The 25,537-nt window shown below is 44.8% G+C and overlaps 1 protein-coding gene across 1 annotated transcript; it reads left to right on the top strand.

Annotated features, from left to right (window-relative positions):
- Positions 1–8,322: 8,322 nt before the first annotated feature.
- syde1 (synapse defective Rho GTPase homolog 1) lies at positions 8,323–23,987 on the top strand. Its single transcript, XM_080872417.1, has 14 exons — positions 8,323–8,540; positions 14,434–14,696; positions 15,302–15,779; positions 15,862–16,200; positions 16,499–16,694; positions 17,192–17,355; positions 17,800–17,904; positions 18,000–18,088; positions 19,686–19,823; positions 19,900–20,026; positions 20,154–20,329; positions 21,107–21,362; positions 21,443–21,733; positions 21,914–23,987. The coding sequence occupies exons 1-14, from the start codon at positions 8,456–8,458 to the stop codon at positions 22,093–22,095; spliced, it is 2,889 nt and encodes a 962-aa protein (XP_080728543.1). The 5' UTR covers positions 8,323–8,455; the 3' UTR covers positions 22,096–23,987.
- Positions 23,988–25,537: the final 1,550 nt, after the last annotated feature.

Here is a 25,537-nt window from a genome sequence, read left to right as displayed (position 1 = left end):
ATTATTATTATTATCATTATTATTATCATTATTATTATTATTATTATTATTATTATTATTATTATTATTATTGAAGGAATTACAAAGTGAAGCAGAGTTTCATGAAAAGAACCAAACTGATAAAAGAACAGACATGAATAATAATAATATTAAACACTTTATAATAACTGGTGTTAATAAACAACATCACATTGTTCATTTTTATAAATATATGATTTATTGTGAGGACACAAAAATGAATTTAGTGTTTAAGAGTGATCCAGAGTAGGGGTGGGTTTTGATGATCGATTCATCGATTAAAATCGATCCTGGCTTGGATAACGTGATATCGATTCATTAAAATCCTGAATCGATTTTTTAATATAAATTTATTTTGCCTGAAACGCCAGAATCTCAGGTTAAACTTCACAAAATTTCAACAACTACCAAACAGCTAAAACAGTAAATGAGAGCAGGAACACGGCTTCTGCACAAAGACGTGAACACAAAGCGCCGACGCATCAGAATCAGTGAGATGTGACTTTCTCACCGACGGCACGGACACGGTCGGGGCTGAAAGCGACAGCTCGCTGATTCTGATGTGTCGGCGGGTCGAGCTTTGTGTTCACGCCCTTTTTGCGCTGATTCTAAAGCTGCAGGTTTTATCTCTCTCCAAACAATATTGACCGAACCAGCAGCAAAAGAAGATCCAAACTACGCTTCACACAAACATGAACTCACTCTGACTTTTGCTGCTTTGCTTCCACCAGGATAAAATCACACTTCATGCACAGCTCTCTCTCTCTCTCTCTCCCTCTCTCTCTCTCTCTCTGTTTTCTGCATTATTCGCTTGCTTGTTACGCACAAGTCCACTGTTGTTTACAGCCTGTCAGCCGCTGTTTTTTTCCTTTTACTTACTTCTGAAAAGAAAACCTAATTTCTGCCGTTCAATACTGAACAAATGTAAACTTTTTAAAATTATGCAAAATTGCAAAACGCTGTGTCTCTAATAAAACCTCTGTAACTTTGCTCTGCTTCACGTCAGCAGCATCAGGTAACGTTCATGTGTTCATTAATGGTTTTCTTTACTGCAGAATATCTTTATAAAATCCAGGCCTGGAAAACCACCTTCATGTTTTTCTGTGTTTTATCCTCAGTTACTTTGACACAAAGGCTTCTGCTGTGATGCTCACACCTGTGATAAAGTCTCGCAAGTGTCAGCTTCCTTTTTATAGATATAAAAATATGGAAATGTACTGATGCATGATCTGAATTATAATATTTCTGACTGTCTGAGGCAAAATTTCCCCGATTTAAATAGAATCAAATTGAATCGAATCGATTCTAGAAATCAGTGACGATACCCAGCCCTAATCCAGAGGAACTATGATGCGTCCAGCTGACAGAGGTGGAGACGAGACGGTGTTTCATGAAAACACAAAGAACACTTTAAAGCATGAAGAGGACGAGCAGCTGCTGTGCAGGGAAGCAGGCTGGGGACGTTTCCTGAAACTGATGTGTGAAGGACTGTGGAATCTGATGAAGACGTTTCACTGACTGACTTTTAATTTCAAACATTTAAATATAAATAAAGCAAAATAAAATTCACTGCAAACAGAAAAAAAAAAAACAGTCTCCCTGTTCTTCGTCCCGTACTCTCTGCGAAAACTCCTCTTCAAGTTTCAAACAAGCTCAAAGTTTAGCACTAGAACACAACAGTGTGGCCATGTTGTTCACGTTTGTGCATCGAAATAAAACTGCAGACAAAACATTTGGACACATAACCCGATTAAATCCTCATTTGTCCCAGCACAAGTCCCCCGTGTCCTGCACCTCAAAGTGGGAGGTGACGGTTTGTAATGATGTGATCAGCTTCAGGACCACTCACATTCTCTTTTCTTCTTCAGACATCGTATGAAGAGCTTCACATGAAAAGCTGATCAGCTGACATCACTGCTTGCTGATCCCTGCAATTTAAAGTCAAAGCTTCCCCTTCACAATAAAAGTCCCCATCTCTGTCCTGATGAAGAGGACAAAGAGACATTCAGAGGACGAGTTAGCAGGATACAAACTGAGGTTTGGACATCTGGACCTGCCATTCACAGCTGCATTCATTAACCTCGCTGTCAATTCATTAAAGAAGCGTCAACTTCCATTAGCAGCAATTAAAGATGCACACACACCGTAATCAAGCCTGATGGGCAACGCGCCTGCCAGGCCAGACTAAGGATCAGTGACCTCACACACAAGGTGGAGAATTTTAGAACTATTATTATTATCATTATTCATTTTAATCACTTTTATAGTTTTGATTACGTCATTACTTCAACAACAATAATAATTATTTTAATTGTTATTTAAGTTTGTTAAAGCTAGTGAATACATTCATTCATACTCTTTAAGGTGCTGTGGGTGGTGTTTGTGAGGAGACATTACGCCCCCTGCTGGGCAAAAACTTTATTTCCTCTTCTCCAACATCATGAGTTGTAATTATCTACACTAATTCACAAATGTTTGTTTTTAAATCTAAAACAGAAAGTCTGTGTTCAAATAAAGTATATAAACACCAAGTTTATAAACACATCATTCAAAACAAGAAATCCCAATCAGGTGACCCTCTATGAGCAAGCCCTTTGACAACTGTGGGAAGGAAAAAGCCCCTTCCAACAGGAAGAAACCTCCAGAAAAAAAACAAGGTTGAGGGAGGGGCAGGGCCATCTGCTGCGACCAGTTGGGTCACAGGTGGAAGACAGGAAAGAAGCATACTGTGAAAGCCAGAGATTAATAATCAGTAGCGGTTTTTGTTATGGGCGACACAGGCGGTTGCCCTGGGCGGCAAACAGGCTAGGACCGCCACTGTTAAGAATAACTAATGATTCAGTGCAGGGAGGTCTATTAACACATTGTGAGTGAAGAAGAAACACCCAGTGCATCATGGGAATCCCCCAGCAGCATAACTAAGGGAGGATTCAGGGTCACCTGATCCAGCTTTAGCTATATGCTTTAGCAAAAAGGGAAGTTTGAATCTTAAAAGTAGAGATAGTGTCTGTCTCCAGATGATTTTACAGATTATATTTCAGTCAACTTTAGATTTAATCTCCCATAATCTTGTGATATTTTGTGAACTAAAACTAACTATAATAATATTAAGGTAGAAGAATAAGGAATAAAGAGAAACAGGATCACAATACGGTGAATGCATCACAGCAAAGCAGAACTTTCTACTGAAAAGGGGTGAAGAAGCTCAATTCTGTGCTAAGAACTGATATTCTGCTTAAAAGGGGTGAATAAGCTAAAATGTGCTGAAAACAGGTGAAAATGTTGAACTGTCTGCTGAAAACAAATGATGCCATGGCTGAGATTCGAACCTGGCCCTCCTGCTCTGTAAATGGCTGCACATCTCACTGAGCTAAAACACAGCTCACCCCAGCAAACACACTTGTAGTTTGGTCCATTCATTTTAATGGGGCAAAAAATGGTATAAAAAGCCTCACGGCATTCATAGAAAAGGTAGAAGTAGAAAAAGTTGCATTTCCTGCGAAAATGCAGTGTGAATGCCGTGTAGTGGAATCTGATGAAAACAGCTGAAGAAGTAGAACTATCTGCTGAAAAGAAGTGAAGAAACTGAAAATTCTGCTGAAAAGAGGTGTAGAAGCTGTAGTGTTCGCTGAAGACAGCTTTATTTAAAAGGGTATACTGAGTGAGTGTCAAGAAAGCAGAATGAGTGCAAAGAGGGAAGATGTGCTGCAATACATGCCCAAATTTGTGCTGAAGAGAGGTGAAGAAACTGAACTTTCTACAGAAAAGGGGTAAAGAAGCAGAACTTTCTGCTAAAAAGAAGTGAAGAAGCTGAACATTATGCTAAAAAGATGAAGAAACTGAAAATTCTTCCTAAAATGGATGAAGAAGCTGAAGTTTGTGCTGAAAAGAGGTTAAAAAGTTAAACTGTGTGCTGAAAAGAAATGTTGGCAAGCTGAACTGTCTGCTGAAGACAGTTGTAGAAGCTGCTGAAGTCTGAATTGTAATGAATTAGCAAAAATATTAAACAAGCAACACATTCAGCTGAAAAAAAGCTGCACACGCTGAAGTTACGTAAGCTTTAACTGTCTGCTGAAAACATGTTGCCATGGGCGAAATTCGAACCCGGTTCGCCTGCTCTGAAAACGGCTGCTTATCTCACTGAACTAAAGCAAGGCTCATGCTGGGGAGCTAAACTTGTAATGTGGTCCATTAATTTCAATGAGCCTAGTCTAAAAAGATTAGAGATGAATAGAAACTAAAGTGGCACTTGAATACCATGAAATATTTGAGCGTAACCTTGACAAAATCATTATCTGCTATGTTTCACACCAACTACAATCAGGTGGAGGGTAACATAAAAAAAGTCAACAGCACCTACAAATTTTTACTCTAGAATTCAAATAATAAAGATGAATGTTCTCCCAAGATTGCTATACGTGTATCAATCACTCCCACTTCCTATGCATTTTAAATTTAAAATATGGGACAAGATGATCTCAAGGTTTATATGGGATGGGAAGAACTCCAGAACAAGGTTAACAACACTGCAACTCCCGAAGTGTAAGGGAGGGATGGCTTTGTCTAACCTAAGGGAATACTTTTACGCAGCCCAATTTAATCAATCCAATTTAACCGGAATCATAAAAACATTACTTAATTGTAATAAATTAGCAGACATATCGATCAAGCAAAACAGTCAGCTGTCAGCTTGAACTGTCTGCTGAAAACACGTTGCCATGGGCGAGATTCAAACCTGGCCATCCAGCTCTGAGAATGGCTGGTCATCTCAATGAGGTAAAGTAAGGCTCGTGCCAGAGAGCTAAATCGCTGATCGCACTTGTAATGTGGTCCATTCATTTCAATAGGGTAAAAACAAGAAATTGCATAAAAAGCTTAATATTTCAAAAAGTATAACAGTTATGAGCACCAAAAGATATAGCAGGAACTAGCAGAAAGAGCTTAAAAGAAATAGTTGACAAGAGCTGAAAACTTTCTGCAGAAAACAGGTGAAGGACCTGAAATTTGTGCTCAAAACAGGTGAAGAAGCTGAACATTCCGGTGAAAAGAGGCAAAAAAGCTAAAATGGATATTAGAAAATTTGCTGAAATCATAAAAACATTGCAAAATTGCAATTAATTGGCAGAAATAATTAGGCTGCACAACCTAAAGTTCTGCCAGCTTGAAGTATCTGCTGAAAACATGTTGCCATGGGCGAGATTTGAACCCTGGCCTCCAGCTTTGAGAACAGCAGCTCATCTCACTGAGCTAAAACATAGCTCACCTAAACCCAGTGATCACACTTGTAATGTGGTTCCATGCATCTAAATGGGCCAAAAAAGTATCATAAAAGCTTAATATTTCAAAAAGTATAAAAGTTATGCACACTGAAAGATATAGCAAGCATTAGCAGAAAGAGCACAAAAACTGAGGCAGTAGTTAACCAGCAAAGAAACGGAGCAACTAGAATAATAAGGTAGAAGAATAAAGTTTAAAGAGAAACTGGATCACAATAGTGCGCCTCAGGCACTCACACAATTAAAGCTGGTTCTGCACTCTCTGTGATGATCTGATGGTGGCTGTTGGGACTGACTTTAAACCATCTGATGGAGTATGTCTCCATCTAGTGGAAGACCCGTAATTACAGGTGGAGAACAACAAACTTATTTTGGCAGCTGGATTCACAAACACAGACATGAAACACGCAAAAAAAGGGGGGGAGGCAGGTTCCAGTTTGGATTCAGGAGAAAGACACCGTGATGTTTACAGATATTTTATTTTGAAAAGGTCGAACGTGAGGCGGAAGGAAGTTAGTAGGAAAGGAACAAAAACGTTAGAGGAACAAGTTAGCGCTGCAGACTGTGTTGCTGCCGCAAGCCTGAGAATTAAAGACTGGAACTGAGAAATACTGAAGTTGTCATCATTAATGTTTGAGGCATGCAAACATTACAGACACTATCTCTACTTTCAAGATTAGGCTTCAAACTTTCCTTTTTGCTAAAGCATATAGTTAGGGCTGGACCAGGTGACCCTGAATCCTCCCTTAGTTATGCTGCAATAGACGTAGGCTGCCGGGGATTCCCATGATGCACTGGGTGTTTCTACCTCACTCACTGTGTATTAACAGACCTCTCTGCATTGAATCATATCTGTTATTAACCTCTGTCTCTCTTCCACAGCATGTCTTTATCCTGTCTTCCTTCTCTCACCCCAACCAATCACAGCAGATGGCCCCGCCCCTCCCTGAGCCTGGTTCTGCTGGAGGTTTCTTCCTGTTAAAAGGGAGTTTTTCCTTCCCACTGTCGCCAAAGTGCTTGCTCCTTTCTGATGACAGATCCTACTCCATGACACTTATATTTTTATTTGTGCATCTCTGCTTAATCAGAACTACTACTAATAAATGCATGAACTAGTTTTTCAGCGTCACTCTGAGACAGGATATTTCTAACTTTAGAGATGTTGCACAAATGGAAGAAAGCAGTCTTACATATTTGTTTAATATGTGCGTTGAAGGACATGTCCTGGTCAAACATGACTCCAAGGTTCCTCACAGCGTTACTGGAGGCCAAGGTAATGCCATCCAGAGTAAGAATCTGGTTAGATACCATATTTCTAAGATTTTCAGGGCCGAGTACAATAACCTCAGTTTGATCTGAATTAAGAAGCAGAAAGTTAGCGGCCATCCAGGTCTTTATGTCTTTAAGACATTCCTGCAGTTTAACTCATTGGTGTGTGTCTGTCTTTGAGTGTGTGTGTCTGCGTGAGAGTGTCTGCGTGTGTGTGTGTGTGTGTGTGTGTGTGTGTGTGTGACAGACTAATCGAGTGACTGGTTAAAGACCAGCTGCGATGTTCTGAGCTGTGGGTCTGATGAACAGCTGCTCTGTTAGGATCAGATATTCATGCTCACAGAAAACTGAGTTCTGTAAGATAAAGAATAAAATTCTGTTACTGATCAAACACAAAGACTTCAGACCTCCTGCTGAGCTGAGGGAGCTGCAGGAGTGGTGACGCAGTTTCCTGAGATCTGATTGGTCAGTATGGGCGATTTCATACCTGCTGATGTTCACATAATGTTTTACGATTTGTCTTTATCTTTAATTGTAGATTTAAGTTTGGTGCTGGTTGTTGATAGTCACCATCACACAGATGAGTCAGCTGATCGATGAAGATTCAGGAAACATTGTGTCGACATAAACTTTCTGGTAAAGCGAGGGCCGTAGAGGCAGCCTCAAACACAGAGGAGGGACAGGTGAGTAAGGAGGCCCACAGGCTCCCCTGCCTCTGAGTGGGTTAAATACCTGGTTACAGCTCAGAGTGATGTCACCTCATTGGCTGTCTGCTGTCACATGGGAAAGCTCACTGAGAGCGTTGGGGGTCTGGAGGTCCTAGACCCCCAAACACCTTAGTGCTGATGAAGAGGAGGAAGCTCTTTGCCATTTGTCTGGTCTCTGTTTGCAGCTCCATGTCCAACCTCGGAGCTCTCCTTCCTGTCACGTGGATGTTACTCCTCGCTCCTTTACCTCCACTGAGACACAGAAATAAAGGATTTACAGATTTCGCCTCCTGCTGATACGTCTAAAGTAAGACTCAGCTTCCAGCACAGGTGAGTTACCTGCTGCCTGACAGGCTCAGCTCCAGACAACATGCAGTTCGGCCCACACAGGAAGTGAGTTTACTTTGGTTACACCTGTGAATGCAAGCGTGAGGAGACTACCTCAGGTCACTGGGAGCTGAGGCGACGCTCCAGCTTTCACTCCCACTTTGTGTTCTACAAAACTAAAGAAACCAACAGAGACCTCCAAAGCTCCTCCCCCTCCTCCTGCACCTAAACCTGGTTTCACCTTCAGCCTCTTTGTTCCGGTTTCCTTCCAGCAGAGGGCGTAACAGCTGAGTCGTGAGTTCGATCAGCCAGATTTTATTTCTTACAGATCGGTAGATGGACAGAGAGCAGCGGTTTGCAGCAGAGAGCAGCACAGTCCTGGGTTTTGTATTCAGGGCTTCTCTGTGTTGAGTTTACAGGTCCTCCCCAGGATCTGGTTAATGACCCTGAATTAGACAGTAGAAGAAGACGAGTGTCACCGATGACGTGGGAGTCACCCTCACTGCCCGTCTACATGAGTGTTAAGAATCACTTTTAAAATCATCAACTGAAGAGAAACTGAGCACTTGTTTGGAGCAGAACTACACCTCCCATGATGCCTCAGTGCAGCTCTCCTTGTGTCCCTGCAGAGGGAGGAGAGTGGGAGGAGGAGCATGGGGCGGAGAGGGGCGAAGGGGGAGTTTGGGAAAGAATGCGAGGAATTCATTTCCTGTAGAACAGCTCTGAGAACGAAGGAGGAGACGAGGAGTTCGTGGAGAAGGAGCTCTATCTCCTGCTCTCCTGCTGGATTACTGACTCCACTCTCCTCCCAGCACCTCCCGACTCAGGAGGAGCAGGAGGAGGAGAGGGAGGTGCACGATGGCTGAGCCCCTGCTGAAGAGGACCTTCTCCAGGCTGAGAGGCAGAGACAGAAGCCGCAGGAAGACCGACCCCAAACTGAGCGGTAAGCAGCTGAAACTCACTTTTCCTTCACTTACATGCAGCATGTGAATGCCTCACGCTACCTTTAATGTCAGAATAAAGTTTATGAAGGGCAGTGAACACCTCACGATGCCTTCATGTGATGAAGCTGCTTCCTATCACAGATTAAGGGCACTGTGAGCACGCTCACAGCAAGCTTCCCAAACTTGAGGGATGAACTGCTCTCATCCCTGAAGTGGGCGGGAAACTAAGGCAGAGGACCATTGTTATGAAAGAGCTTGTTTAAATAAAGTTCTGCTGTTGGAATCAGCATTGACCTCATGACCTCAGGCGTCTCAGGTCACATCCGAGTGGGCAAACAGTGTCTGATCAGAGCTGAAGCAGAGCACAGGGAGAGTCTATGTGACTTTTCTGTTTTCATCGCAGCCTTCATCAGGACACATGACCCGGACGCTCTGTGTTTGCGTTCTCAGCAAAGGGTGGAGGTCAGCATGACCCATGAATGAGCAGACGACCTCGTGCTAACACACTAACAGAGGCCAAGGTCGGCGTCCTCGTCTCTGCTGTCCAGTCCTCAGATGTTTCGGGGTGAATGTCCACGCGTTTCCAGTCAACGTGGCCACCCAAACCATTCAAAACCATCAATCTATATTAGACGTGACCTTTTCACTCACATACCAGTAATTACATCAACAGCTCACTGTGTTGGTGTGTGTGATGTGTATGTTGTTCAGTTGAATTCAATAGCGCCAAATCACAACAACAACAGTCGCCTCAGGGTGTTTGATATTGTAAGATAAAGACCCTACAATAATACATACAGAGAAAATGCCAACAATTCTATGACCCCTATGAGTAGGTACTTAGCATTAAGAAGGAAAAACCTCCCTTTTAACAGGAACAAACCTCCAACACTCTGGGAGAGGCGGGGCCATCTGCTGCAACCACTTGTGGTGAGGAGAGGAGGACAGGACAAACCTACACCTGTTGCAGCATAACTAAGGGAGGATTCAGGGTCACCTGGTCCAGCCCTAACTATATGCTTTAGCAAAAAGGAAAGTTTGAAGCCTGATCTTGAAAGTAGAGATAGTGTCTGTCTCCTGAATCCAAACTGGAAGCTGGTTCCACAGAAGAGGGGCCTGAAAACTGAAGGCTCTGCCTCCCATTCTACTTTTAAATACTCTAGGAACAACAAGTAGGCCTGCAGAGCGAGAGCGAAGTGCTCTAATAGGGTGATATGGTACTACAAGGTCATCAAGATAAGATGGGGCCTGATTATTTAAGACCTTGTATGTGAGGAGCAGGATTTTGAATTCTGGATTTAACAGGAAGCCAAAACAGGAGAAATCTGCTCTCTCTTTCTAGTCCCTGTCAGGACTCTTGCTGCAGCATTTTGGATCAGCTGAAGGCTTTTCAGGGAGTTTTTAGGACTTCCTGATAATAATGAATTACAGTCGTCCAGCCTGGAAGTAATAAATGCATGAACTAGTTTTTCAGCGTCACTCTGAGACAGGATATTTCTAACTTTAGAGATGTTGCACAAATGGAAGAAAGCAGTCTTACATATTTGTTTAACATGTGCGTTGAAGGACATGTCCTGGTCAAAAATGACTCCAAGGTTCCTCACAGCGTTACTGGAGGCCAAGGTAATGCCATCCAGAGTAAGAATCTGCTTAGATACCATATTTCTAAGCTTTTCAGGGCCGAGTACAATAACCTCAGTTTGATCTGAATTAAGAAGCAGAAAGTTAGCGGCCATCCAGGTCTTTATGTCTTTAAGACATTCCTGCAGTTTAATTAATTGGTGTGTGTTATCTGGCTTCATGGACAGATAGAGCTGGGTGTCATCAGCATAGTAGTGTAAATGTATGCTATGTCTTCTAATGATGCTGCCTAAGGGAAGCATGTATAATGTAAACAGAATTGGTCCTAGCACTGAACCCTGTGGAACTCCATAATTAACCTCAGTGTGTGAAGAGGACTCTCCATTTACATGCACAAACTGGAGTCTGTTAGATAGATATGATACAAACCACCGCAGCTCTGAAAGCTGTTTCTGTGCTGTGATGAGCTCTGAAACCTGACTGAAACTCTTGTTGTGTCAAACACATCTGATGTTGTGTTGTCTGCTTCTTATAAAGTGTTTTTCTATTCTGAGCACTCAAGCACTTTATACTATGTATGTGTGTTCTGTCTAACATTCATGCTCTGATGGATCTATCAGAGAGCAACTCCGGGTTAGTATCTTGCCCAAGAACATTTGGCACGCAGACTGGAGCAGCCAGGGATCGAAGCACCAACCTTCAGATTAACAAATAACCTGCTCTCCCTCCTGTTCAACAGTCTTTGTGACCTTGTGCATTGCTGGAGCTTGTTTATAACATGTTTCTCAGCTTCGAACAATAAGAAACACGCGCTTTCCTGCAACTGGGGGTGTCGGAGAAGGTGAAGGTACACCTGCACATCTGGAACACCAGCACAGTACACTTTTACCTGAGCCAATCAGCCGTCACGTCACATCCGAGGGAACTCAGAGTGTGGATTTGCTGTGCTGTTTTCACTAATATGTACGTTAGATGCTTTTGTGAACGCAGTGTGTGCGCTGCAGAGCTGCATCAGAGACTGTGGAGAGGAAAAATGTTGCCACATGACCTCGGTTCTCTGAGAGAGTCCTCAACGAGCTTCCTCAGTGCATGCTCAGACCTCCTCCTCACTTTATTTTTAGAGCAGGTCTGCTCTGGATCAAGACTCTGGGCTCAGGGCCGAACTCTTACACACACACACAGAGCAGTGACGTCTTCTGTTTCTATAACAACAGACAAACAGCCAATGAATGGACCGAATGCTCGTGATGTCACTGCGATGTCACTGCTCAGTGCCGCGTGAAAACATGATGTCTCGCGCCGGATTTCTTCTGTGCAGAGCTTCATGCAGGTGCATCATGAGTTCATGGCTGTGTGCTCTTGTCCTGCTGTTTCATCAGCAGTTGCGGCCAAAGAAGTGAAGTGCTGAGACTTTTCCACGTCCGAGTCCTCGCTCTTTGTTGTGGTGAGGGGCAGACAAGTTTTCCATTTCTTTGTTCTTCCGCTCGTGTCCATCCTGATTGTTTTACTGATCTCTCTCTGACATCTGGGAGTCCTTACACTAAAGTAATGATCATTATCCTCTGATAACTTCTGAAAACCCAGAGGAAAAGCTTTAAGTAAACAGGAGGAACAGATGGTGCTCCACAGAGCGATCAATGACGCGACGTGTAGTTACACTTCCAGGTAAATCCTCAGTAGGGTTCAGGGTTCAGACTGAAGCAGTGTCAAAGGTTCTCCTCAGTCCTGGTTTGAAATCATGACCAGATCTAGATCCAGATCCTGGGGACAGTCGCACGTTGTTAGCTTTCTGTAGAAAATCTGGGTCAGTTAGCCACTTCCTGTCATTAGGCCTGTGTGTGGTTTCTTCCTGTTTATCTCTCTGGGATGTTGAGTAAAAGTTTGAGATATGAATCTCAGTGAACACGATGGCTTTATTTCATATTAACATTTCAAACATTATGTGTAAGGACTTTTAAAACCACGCAGGTGAACATGTAAACATGTGGACACAAACATGTAAACATGTGGACACAAACATGTAAACATGTGGACACAAAGATTAAACAGAAAACGAGCTCGATGGCTTCTTCCTTCAGCTCACATATGCTGACATGCACGCTGCGATTCATGGAGCGAGCCGGAGTGAACACATTAAACCAACGCGGAGGTTAGTCTGATGGTTCGAAGGTCATCCTGAAACTCACTCACTGAGTTTCTGATGTAAACATGTGGGTTAAAGGTCAAAGCTGTAGCAGACAATAGGTCAGAGGAGGATTTTCAGGGAACTGTCCCTTTAAGAGCCTTTAAACGAAAGTGTCTGAAACACATCAGTTTGTTTAGAAAGTGTGTGTGTGTGTGTGTGTGTGTGTGTGTGTGTGTGTGTGTGTGTGTGTGTGTGTGTGTGTGTGTGTTTGTTTGCAGGCTGTAATGAATAGTGAATAGACAGCAGTGTGTTTGGTTTTAAACACAGAGACTTCATTCACATCTGCACAGTCACAGCTGTTTATTCACCCTACCACCCCTACCACTCCACTCTACGCCCTAACTCCCCCACCCCCGCCCCACAGTGATCGCTGTTTGTAGGACCGTTGAAATGAAAAACAGATGGACTATTATTAGCGCTCACGCTCTCGTCTCTGATGACAGGAAATGAGGGACAACCTCTGCAGAGTGTCACTTCCTGTCTGGGCCCGTTTTCAGTCCAAAGGGGCTGTGCTGAGAACACAAGGAGAACAGCTAGCCTTCGTGTTGTAGCTTGGTCCGATTCAGTCCACCTTTCATTCCTTTAAAGTGTGAAACAAATGCATTGAAAGGACCCCGCGTGTGCGTGACGATGTTTTAACCTGCAAAGTGAAAGAGAGTGATCCTAACCTCCAGGAGGGATTTCTTTAGTTCATCCTATTTAGCTATGATCCTGATGTCCTTTGGGACTTTGTTTAACTACAGTTTAACTACAGGAAACCACACCAGCCGATAACTGACCCTCGAGAATACTCGAGCACCATCCAAACTACTTTAAAACAGTTTGAGGGGTCCTGAATGCAGTCCTGAATTCGGACTTCTCTTAGATTCTCTTGGTGGGGGTGCCTGAATGCAGAGGACACAGGTTAAACTGCTGACTTTACCCAATAAGAAGTCACAATGGTGCATTCATGGCATTTAACAATTTCACACAAACGAGTTTAACACATGAACTCAGAACACACGTCACATTTACAGATGCTGAAACACACACAGAAACAAACAGAGTGTATTCATGAGGCTCAGACAGCTACTTTGCAGACCGTCACGAGGATCTCACACACACACACACAAACACAGTCCTCGTGCCTATGGTACGACAACTTTTCTCCGTGCCCCTGGTACACTGCGCAGGAGCACTTTGCTACACACACACACACACGCACGCACGCGCACGCGCACACGCGCACGCACACACGCGCACGCACACACGCGCACACACAGGAACACTGGGTCTGCGCTGAGGGCTGGAACAGTAATCTACATGTATAGGATGTGACAGAGAAACGTTCCACTTTCCTTCACAGCAACAGCTGATCATATGACCATCAATAGGAAATCAGCTGAAAACAAAGGTCAGCTGAGAGCGCTTTATATGTCAAAGTAAAAACCCTGTAATATTACAGAGAAACTCCAACATGTCAGAAGGCTGTAGGTGTTGCATACCATGCGAGAGTCAGAGGAGTCATGAAGACAGACAAAGTTGAACTCTGCAGTGAATGCAGGAAATCCCAAAGGTAAATCATAAAGTCCAAAAACAGAGGAAACGCTAGCAGAACACTGGGGTAAGGGGAACAAATGTTCTGTTGAAGGACAGTGACAGGAGGGTAACCAAGTGGAGACAGCTGTGCAGATGGAGACACAGCTGAACCAAATCACAGAGGACTAAAATCAAAGCATGAGGAACACTAACTCTCAAAGCAAAAGAGAAGTGAGCTCACTAAATGAGGACGACACAGATACATTAATGACCAAATACAATAATAATATGCAAAGCAAGGCAACCAGGAATCAAAACAAAATATTTCTACAAACCAAAACTCTAAAAAATGCTGGATAATCTGACACAACCATGAGACAAGAGCAGGCGAGCAACTGTCTTAGCAACAGTGCGAAAGAAAAACTTGTAACAGGAAGAAACCTCCGGCATAACCAGGCTCAGGGAGGGGCAACCACATGTGGAAAAATCAGTTTTGCTTCCTATCATCTGATCTGGACCAGTGTGTGCAGATCAAACTCCACCTCACCACTTTGATAGCGCCAAACGTACTGATCCAGCCCATAATAATAGCTGTTTGTTTACTACAGAGGCTCCAGTCCGGCCCGACAATGTCTTCCAGTCCTCTTCCTCACCATCGTCACCAACACTTACAGACCCCGACCCCCCATCGCCTCCTCGAAACCATATCACAGTGGCGAAGAAACAGCAGTGGGCGCGTCAGGGCTCTGCAGCTCCACCCACCTTCTTGACCTCAAGCTCCACCATCACACTCTCAGACCAGGAGAGACCCACAGGGATATCTCAGGATGCATCTGGGCAGGCCTTGAGCCATAGGCTGGTGCAAGACAAGGTAATAGCACACTATCTATATGATTGAGCCTTCACACTGCCATTCTCCTTTGTCCCTTCTTTTGCTAATAGTCAGACCTTTACTGCTGCTTCAGTTTTTGTTCTGTCCGCTTTGTTCTTGTCCTGCTAATAATTGGGCTTTATCTTCCTAGTAATCTTTAGTCTTTCTACTTCCACTGCTAATCCTTAATCATTGTTCTTCTCCTGGTAATCCTTAGTCTTTGTCCTCCTGGTAGTTCTCTATCTATGTTCTCCTCCTAGTATTCCTCCAGCTACGATGTCCATGGTGGTTGGGTCCCTTGTTCTTGTTCTGCTGCTGCTTATTGAACCCTTTCCTATGTCTCAATTCAGGTGCCTTCATTAATACGTTCCCACGTATTAAAACAATACAGTGCATGCACTTATTTGTGTTAGGCATGGATTTTTAACAGGGAAAACAGAGAAATATGTTCACTTCCCAGAAATAACAGTTGCAAGGTTGTTGGACAGAGATTGTGCTGCTGGTAGATGGACACCTCCTCCTGGATCTGATGGTGGTTTGACTCCTCACTCTATCCCTTCTCTCCCTTCAGTGATGTGTCCACTCGTTATTGTCATGGTTTGCAGATGCAGCAGTGTGCTGACAGGATGTGCACCAGTCTGGCCTGGGATAAGACCAGTGCGTCCTGTGTTAGCACAACAATGCAACAGGAATCCTACTACCCAGCAGGGGACCCCGCTGAATCTCCCTCCACCTCCGTCAGTGCCAAGCTGTCTGGCCAGCGCGCCTACCTGCAGAGCCTGGATCGCAGCAGCCGAGCCTGGGTGCTTTCTTCAGGAAAGACTGCAGATGAAGTGTGCGACCCTCAGGAGGACAGTGGCAGCAACATCTGGTACAACCCGATCCCCGAGGAGGAGGACTTAGGAGGTCTACGCCGGGACGAGGATGTATGGAAGCGGAGGGCAAAAAAAGATGAGCCTAGTGCTGGAACAGACATTGGCGGAGGTTGTAGCAGTGCCAGTCCACTGGAGGACTTTCAGTGCTCCAGCCTCCCCAATCCAAGTGTCAGTCACCATATCGATGACATCAAAGCAGAAAATACAGGTAAGACTTCCTGTTTCACCTGCTGTCACCACATTGCTCAGGTTTTGTCTTCATTGGCGTTCTTCATCTCACCCTGCTTCAGACTCTCCTCCAGACTCTAGTCCCGCCTCCCAAAAGAAAGGGGGTGTGTCAGGAAGTATGATTGACAGGTTGAGGTCTCCTGGTACGGTAAGAAAACTCTCTCTAAAGATGAAGAAACTTCCCGAGCTGCGCCGGAAACTCAGCCTCCGCTCATCTTCTCGGGCCCATCGGCAAACAAATGACAATAGAGGAAGCGGAGAGGAGTCGGCTGGTAAGAGCACGGCATCATTATTGGCGCTCTCCAACCAGAACGTGATCAGCAAGTATCATCTGGACAGCTCCACCTCTCCAGCCCGACCACAGCGACGGTCATCAAGAGGATGCTCAGCCAGTAAAGGAGGTAAACCGCTCGTGGGGGAGAAGAGGTTAGCTCAGATGTAGAGCAGGAACTTTCATGGCTCTGGGCAGGATTCAGGAGTAAACCGATAGTGAGAATGAGTACACAGTAAATACAAAGCGTCTGTGACTGTATTTCACAGAAATCTGTGTATCTTCCTGATATTTCTGACCTTGCCAGAACCACATTAAGGTCATGGATTCCATCTTCATCCATTTTCAATAAAGCGTGGGGAGTCTCAGCCTCTAAGTGAAATCCAGTGAAAAACTACTATAATAGAACATGTGTGTCTTCCTGTCAGGGTATCTTAGTGACGGGGACTCCCCTGAACTACTGCCACGACAGCAGCCCTCTCAACACGTGATCACCCAGGATGGGCCCTGTGACGTCAGCTCATTCCAGCTGTACGTGGGCTCCGACCCGCCGAGATGCAGCCAACGGGTGACGGGTTTACTGACTGTCCACTTGCTGGGGCTGGAGGAGATGAAGACCAGCAGGTATAAACATACCTTCAAGCCTTTAATTCACTTCAACACAGAATCTGAACACAGCAGCATCCAGTGGACATTAAGAGAACTGCAGGTCAACAGTCTAAAGCTCAGACTGGCTGTTTTACCAGCAGCTAATTCATGACTGTATAGGGTATAAATCGTCTGAGTACAGGTCTGATATAAAACATTCTTCTAACCTGGATCTCTGGTATCTGACCAACAATATGTCTGCTGGGGTTACCAGCAGACCATACAAGAAGTCTGAGCTCCAGTTTTAGGAATTTACTTGGATGTTACTGAGTACTAATTAGCAGGTCGTCTGTGTCTATGTGATACACCGGACAGACCTGTACAGTCTAACAAACTAATCCACCCTCTTGGTCACTTCTGGCTCCACTGACAACATTTTTCTGTGAATGTTGTGTTCAAGGGGGCCCCCTGTTGGAGGGTTAGGTTCAGATTTGGAGCAGTCATTCTCTGTCTCTCTGGATGTTCGGTCTCAGGTCAGAGGGCAGTAAGGAAGTCTTCCTGGTGATACAGATTGATGGGGTGACGAGAGCGAGGACTGCCCTCCTGATGCTGCGAGGCTCGGCCCTCCCCTTAAACCACACTTTCCACCTGGAGCTAGAGCGAGCCAGGCAGCTCCGCATAGTGGTATTAACACCAGGTAATACAACAAAGCCGCATTCAGGCAGAACCAACGTTCCCTCTAATGTTTCACGTGTCTGAGCGAACGCACAAACTCCCTGAGCGTCCCCTTGGACCACTGTGAGCAACAGCAGACGTGTGCACTGTGGTCACGCCAGCATCGAATAAGTTACATGTTTATTAAAATAATCAAATTACAGCATTTATGTTAGACTACTTTTAATTAACTGCTTTAGCCCACTTACAATGAAAATTATAAAAATCTTGTCCATGTGCAGCATGTTAACACTATTGGAAGGAAAAATAACTTGAACTCCAATTTTGAAAACACAACTTTCTATTTTTATTTGATCACGACCCCCCCCCCCCCCACACACACACACACACACACACATCATCATCATCATATTCTTTGGGTGTCCATTTAAATCTGCTCACAAATTTTTTTTCTCCCCTTTTTCAGTCTGTGGACCCAAAACAACATCTGAGCAGAGTCCCAACTCAGGTGGTCCAACTAGAAACCGGGTGTGCGGTCTGGGTGGGGTCTCCATCCCCCCTCTCTTCAAAGGTTCATTATACCACATTGTTCATTGTTAATGCAGCTGACACTATGATTATCATTGACGTCTGAATTGTATGCTGAGGATGTGTTTGGTTTGTCAGGGAGTCGCTGTCAGCAGCTCTGTGTGAAGCTGGAGCCCAGAGGACTTCTCTATATCAAACTGTCTCTGCAGGAGAAATGGGACACGCAGGTACACAATCCCACTGCTGCTGCTGATACATGCAGCTAGATTTAACTGGAACCAGCAGGTCACCTGGGCGGGGTCCCATCGTCCTGCTAGTCTGGACTGTTCTTCAAATAGCACAACTCGAAAACTTTGAATATACTAACAACGTATATAATGGTAAAAGTAAGCTTTCACATATTCATTACCAGAGATGGGCAGTAACGCGTTACTTGTAACGCGTTACTGTAATCTGATTACTTTTTTCAAGTAACGAGTAAAGTAAGGGATTACTATTGCAAAAACGGTAATTAGATTACCGCTACTTTCCCGTAGGAACGCTACGTTACTGCGTTACTAAAACCGTGATTTTTTTGCGAGAATGTCTCACGACAGTGACGTAAGCGAGTGCGACATTAGTGACAACAGCTGTGTGCAGATCAACAATGGATCATATATCGAGTGCAGAGAGAGTATGAGCGTGCAGCGTTTAAAGCGTGGAAGTACTGACCTTACTTTGAGTTTGATTCCATAAAAAGTGACAAAAACATTAGTGTCCGCTGTGCGTGGGAAGAAAACTTCTTTTTACAGCGAAAAAACCCCTAAACTTCCAAACAAGCACCGAGTAGCTACGACGTAATGGGAAACTCACAGAGAAACTCGCGGATTCTTCCACTGACCGCGGCACACCTGCACCAGGGTAAACCTCCGCCTACCCCACTCCTGCTTTACAGGTGAAAATAGAGCAACAGGACCGCTGAGTCTTTGACTTTATTTATTTTCTGCTGTGTTTTACTTGCATCTATTTGAAAGACTGAGTGTTAACACACAAAATATTTTATTTTATGTGCTGGAATGTGCAGAAAATAGGTTTAAATGTTAAACTAATTTCTTCCAGTCAGAGAATGTTGCAGATAATTACATTTTTGCTTGATGCATAAAGTTAAAAGATTAAAACTAATAAAACAAGTTTTAAAAAGAGACTTTTCCATCTGATTACATTTTGTATGATGGATTATGTAGAAAAAGTAGAATTGGGCTGAAAGATCTATCGCTTTATCAGCTACTCAGGTTGTAAATCGTGTTTTTAAAAAGTAACTAAGTAACTAAGTAATTAATTACTTTTGAAAATAAGTAATCAGTAAAGTAAGGGGATTACTTTTTTGGGGAAGTAATCAGTAATTAGTTACTGATTACTTTTTTCAAGTAACTTGACCAACACTGTTCATTACACATAAAGTGAAATTTTTGAAGCCTTTTTTGTTGTTTTCATTTTGGTGATTGTGGTTGTGATATGGAAACGTCCAGCTTCTCAAGGGTGTGTTCACTCACACAGTCGGTACCTGGTGGGGCTCCTTCACCATCAATGCCTGCTGCAGTGCAGTGTAGCATAGCCACGGTCAGCCTGCAGCTGCTCCAGTATTACAGAAGCCCAGATAGGGGTTCAGGTCAGGTGAGCTGGCAGACCAATCACAGTAGCATCATGCTCAGCAAACCCTCTGGTAGGAGTTGCACCGCTGCTGAAAAGGGAAATCAGCATCTCCATGATGAGCATGAAGTGCTGTGAACTGTGGACCAACCACCACCGCCGCTACAGACTCAATCATAAATTGTGTGTCTGCAGCCCAACGGCGACGCATCCACCCCGTCCTCTGTGTTTGGGGTTGAGCTCCACCACCTGGTGGAGAAAGAGGGCTCTGCAACTCCCGTCCCCCTGCTGATCCAGAAAACAGTGGCAGAGATCGAACGACGGGGACTGAAGGTTAGCGTGCAAGTCTGCTGTGACAAAGATGCCGCGGCTTCGCCGTCAGCTGATTATGTGTCTGTATGTGTGTCAGGTGGTAGGTCTTTACAGGCTCTGTGGCTCTGCTGCGGTGAAGAAGGAGCTCAGGGATTGGTTCGAAAGGAACAGCTCAGCAGTTTGTCTATCTGAGGACCTCTACCCTGACATCAACGTAATCACAGGTAAGCACAGCAGAGAACATGTACTTGACCCCTGGCTCCTTACCCTGTCCCTGTGTCTGAGCTAGACTCTGACCCGACCTCTGATCGTCCTCATACTCGTTGTGACTGCACTCACCTGCCTCCTCAGGGATTCTAAAGGACTACCTGCGGGAGCTGCCATCCCCCCTCATCACTAGGACTCTGTACCAGGTGGTCCGGGAGGCCATGACCCTACGACCCCCACCTGTCCAACCTGCAACACCTGATCCCCAACTGTCCCAAAGGACCGTGGAGCTGCTGTCCTGTCTGCCACCTCCAGAAAGGGTAACAGCCAGTACTCCTGCAGTACTACTGTGGTAATCTTGCAGTGCACCAGCAGTATTCTTACAATGCAGCTTCCTGCTGTGTCCTCACAGTCAGCAGTACCTTGACTCAGTCTGATGGACACTAGCCCACAATGTTCTTCCTCATGCTACTCTTCTTCTTCTGTGTGCAGGCCTGCTGTTGGTCCTGCTTCTTCCTGTCTCTGGGACACTACTGTGACCCAGCTGTGAGCCCTCTATGACCGCTCTAGTTTGCAGAGTTGGTGTAAGACAGATAAAGAACACACAGCGTTTACATTTAAAGCAAATGATGAAGGTTTGATTTCGTCTGATCGAGCATGTCGCGCTAGAACTGGCCAGTGACATAATTCCAGTAGTCAAGGAATTCTGCATGCACCAACTGCATTCTCATTGAGACGTTTCTTCTTCGTCAATGCAGAAGCTGCTGTCGCGGTTCCCGGTGCATTGTGGGTAATGTTGGCAGCAGCCTTTGAACAGGAAGAATAGTCTGGAATAATGAACGCATGCTTCCTGTTTACTTCCTGTATGAACACATGGTCCTACAGAGGGGTAGAAAACTGGCAGCTTCAGCTGCAACCTAACACCCTGACCTTTGACCTTTTCGCAACCTGGAACCTTTGAAGTAAAATAAATAGGCTGAATATTTTACATTCGGGAAAATTGAGACGAGTTAATCTGAAATCTGACATCAGGTCAGATTTCAGCAGGTCAACCGCTGAGTTGTCTACTAACTGTCCTCGCCATCTCTCGCTTTCAGGCCACTCTGTTGCTCCTGCTCGACCACCTCAGCCTCGTAGCATCTTTGAGCGCCGCCAACAGGATGACTCATCAGAACCTCGCCGTGTGCTTCGGGCCTGTGCTCCTCACGCCAACCCAAGATGCGTGGAGGGGGGGAGGAGGGAAGTCGGGAAGAGGATCAACGAAGGGCTTCTATCATGGCGAGGAGATGGCGAGCGCCGTGGACTTCAAACGGCACATCGAAGCGCTGCACTACCTGCTGCAGCTGTGGCCAGGTAAGCCCTACAGACCTGCCCACATTCCTTACCTTGCCATGGAACCCATCGAGATCGTCCCAATTGTTCTTTGTCCTCAGTGCCGACTCATCGAGCACCAGCCGACGCCAATGCCTCGCCTCCTCCCTCCTCCACCCCTCACCAGAATCCCTTGGTGCAGCAGCAGCGGCATCCTGCGTTGCGCCTGGCTCTACCACAGAGCCCTGAAGAGGAGGTGGTGGTGTCACGGCGAGGGCGTGGCGGTGTGGCCCGGCTGGAGAGTCCACCGCCAATCAACAGGTACGCGGGAGACTGGAGCGTTTGCGGACAAGAGTTTCTGACCGGGCAGGATGCCGATTACGATGAGGTGGCAGGAAGCGAGAGCGATGCAGGTAAAAATCAGCTGATCGTCTACCTATACACATGGTTAACCTGCACAGGTGTCACTGAAACACCTGTTTGATTCCTGCTGGGTCACATTACGGCCGGAGAGGGTGACTGTAGAACTGACAGGTGTCTGACTGACAGCCCCTTCTCCTCTCTGACTCTGCTTCTTCCTCTTGGCTTTTCAGGGAGTGATGATGAAGACGAGGAGGAGAAGAAGAGGGCATGGCCAACAGGAGGGGGCGGAGCTCTGTACATGGATGACTTCCTGGACTTTGACGCTCCGTTTAACTGTCGGCTCAGCCTGAAGGACTTTGACACGCTGATTCACGACCTGGACCGCGAGCTCGCCAAACAGATCTGTCTGTAGAGAAGGAGGAGGAGCAGGAGGAGGAGCAGGAGCAGGAGGAGGAGGAAGATCTGACCTCATTAAATTTCAGATCAGCTGAGTTTTAAAGTGTTTGTCTCTGATGGTTTGAGTTTGTGCTTAAATGAAACTACAATGAAGTTTGTGTGGGAAAGCAGATCAGCTGTTAGCTTGACCTCTGACCTTTTACTCCATACCTGTTTTCAGCAATGAGAACAGAATAACTTTTCATAGCAACAGGGATGAACATTAATGATCGCTCAAAGTTCAGAGTTCATCAAAGAAACTTTTTATAACTTTTTCAGTGAATTATAATTAACGTTGAATTATTTAACGTAATGAAAAAAAACACCTGACGTGTTTATTTTCGGACTTTTAAAAAAGAGAGAAGAGTCATTTTACTCTGCAACACATTTCAAAAGCAAACATTGAAAATAAAAGAAAACATTTCTTGTAATAATAAAAAATAAATAATTAGCATGAAGAGAAAAACCTGAACTAATCTCGGTGCTGGTAAAATATGAGTTTTGTATTTCTCTGTTTTGGGCCTTAAACAAGAATATTCTAGTTAAAATAAATGAAACAAATAGTTATCTGAAAAAATGGGAAATGTTCTCATTGCCATGACTTTAAAGTCTTTTTCATTGTGAGAGTGTTTATATTGATTAACTATAAAGTTAAAAAAGGAAACAATTAAATGCCTGACCTTTAAATCATCTAAACTCAACCCTCCATTATCCCATCATCAGGGCTCAAAGTACCAATGTTCTCATTCCTCAAATGATAGAAAATAATCTTTAAATAAGGGGAAACTATAATCTGAAAAAGGTGATCATGGTGATGAAGGTTCTCAAATCAAGTTTCATTCAAAGCGTTTCTTTGGTGAAGTCTGAAGGTGAGGCTACGTCGCTCTTTAAACTGATTAAATCAGCTGCTCAGGACGTCTTGAAGGAGGCGCTGTGCCGAGAACCAAACAGAAATTTATTCCTTATTTGAACCAAACGGGAATTTATTCCTTATTTGAACCAAACGGGAATTTATTCCTTATTTGAACCAAACAGAAATTTATTCCTTATTTGAACCAAACGGGAATTTATTCCTTATTTGAACCAAACGGGAATTTATTCCTTATTTGAACCAAACGGGGATTTATTCCCGTTTGGTTCAAAGAAAGGACTCAAAGCGTGCACGGTGACGGTCTCAGGGTGAGTCTAACGTTGAAACCAAAGTATGTGCCTCAGAGCCTGTGAGCTAACATTAGCTCACAAAGTCCAGTAATCAGTGACATCACCAAACGAGCAGCTCTCGACAGAGTCCGCACGAGGCTTCACAGGGGGGCGGCAGCAGAGCGCCAGGTCAGGTTAGACAGCACGCATACTGGGGTTATTAATAACAACTGCTCTCTGAGATTGTGGAGCTCCGAGTTCAGGCATGCCGTTCAGAGCCACAAACCGTCAACAAACTTTGGGCCTGACTGCAGCTTCAGTGTGAAGAATGGGTTCTCTGAGGCGTGGAGGAGGTACAGGAACCTCCTTTCACAGCAGCGAGCACCGGATATCTGGGTATCAGGGCTGGACTTCGGAGGATCTGGTGTTGTTTGCACTGTTGAAGCCATAATTTCTGTTTTGATGGTACAAAGTTTCTCACTGTGAGTTTGTGAAGTTTGAAGCTCTTTTCTCCTTGTTGTTGCTGACAGTATTATTATTGTTATTATTGTTGTTGTTGTTGTTACTCTGTTTTGCACATCTTCAATAAGCACTTGTGTTTTTTACAATGAAGACGACGTTTGTCTGCAGATGAAGTAAGCAAAGTGATGAAGCACAGTTCCTGTTGGAACAGAACACAGTCTGTATGTCTTATTACCCCAAACAGCTATTAAACACCTTATTAATGAAGCTTCTGTCTGCTGTGGTCAATATCATCACTGCTGTCACTAGACCTCAGTGCACCATTCACATTGTGTTGCACTTCGCTCTCGCTCTGCAGGCCTACTTGTTGTTCCTAGAGTATTTAAAAGTAGAATGGGAGGCAGAGCCTTCAGTTTTCAGGCCCCTCTTCTGTGGAACCAGCTTCCAGTTTGGATTCAGGAGACAGACACTATCTCTACTTTCAAGATTAGGCTTCAAACTTTCCTTTTTGCTAAAGCATATAGTTAGGGCTGGACCAGGTGACCCTGGATCCTCCCTTAGTTATGCTGCAATAGGTGTAGGCTGCCGGGGATTCCCATGATGCATTGGGTGTTTCTTCTTCACTCACTATGTGTTAATAGACCTCCCTGCACTGAAATGGCCTGTATTTGTATAGTGCTTTACAGCGCTCATTAGTTCTTATTAATCTCTGGCTCTCAGCAGCGTGACTTTGTCGTGTCTTCCCTAACCCAGTCAGTTGCGGCAGATGGCCGCCCCTCCCTGAGCCTGGTTCTGCTGGAGGTATGTTTCTGTTAAAGGGTGTTTTATAAATAAAGTTGAATGTCTCACAGATTAAATCTACATCATGTGACATCACACGTACCTCTGACTCCTCACTAAACATCAGCGTCTTTCTAAAGCACTACAGGCTGCCCCTCTGCAGACTTCCTGAAGTCAGTCAATCAGAACAAACCCCCCTTAAAGGGAAGGCACTAAAACAGCTTGTTTTACGAGAATGGGGGGGGGGGGGCAAGGAGCTGCAACTAGTAACAGACAAAGAAGGATTATTCTGATCTTTGAATCATGCAAAGCTGCTGCTGCAGGACAGTCTAAAAGTCTAATCCTGTCCTCACCTCAGTTTCACGGTCTGCAGAGGAGGCAAACTGTCTGTCAGTCTGTTGATCATGTATGAGGCAGCTAAGGATGAAGCTTCCTCTGAGTTTACCTGTGAGTTTACCTGTTCACTGTGGGAACTGTCAGCCCTCAGTCTGTCTGACAAGACTCAGCGATTTCCTGAGGTCTCTGCAGCTGAAATCTGTAAGTAAAAAGGAAAGCAGCTTCGACCAGCCTGTGGGGACGTTTGTAGGACGGTCGTCTCGTCCATCTTTCAGCAGGTGCAGCTTCACCGCAGAAGACTCTGTCCTCATCAGTCCACCTTGATGACATTGACGGGATCAGAGACACATGAGACAGATCGAAATCATAACTTTGTTTATGTGGTAACTTTAAAAACAGCAAACTCTGTTTCAGGTACATGTGTCAGTTTAAGAGGGGCGGGTGGATGACGTACAGAAGCGTGATTGGCAGTGATCAGTGGCGTCTCTCACTCACTAACACCTGCATTTCTTCCTCTTAACTCACCTGTCAGTCAAAGCTCAGCGTGCATCAGGCCCCGCCCACCTTCTCCGTCCCGATAAACGCGCTCTCTCCTTCACTCTCTCGCTCGCTCTATTTGGCGTTTCTCTGATTGGCTGTCAGTTTGACCAGCTGACGGTGCCGAGCGCTGATTGGCTTCTCTCTCTCCCCGTTCTCGGATT

The sequence above is a fragment of the Rhamphochromis sp. 'chilingali' genome, assembly GCF_963969265.1.
Source record: "Rhamphochromis sp. 'chilingali' genome assembly, chromosome: 22".
NCBI classification, from domain to species: Eukaryota; Metazoa; Chordata; class Actinopteri; order Cichliformes; family Cichlidae; genus Rhamphochromis; species Rhamphochromis sp. 'chilingali'.
This window is presented reverse-complemented; position numbering and strand designations above follow the sequence as displayed.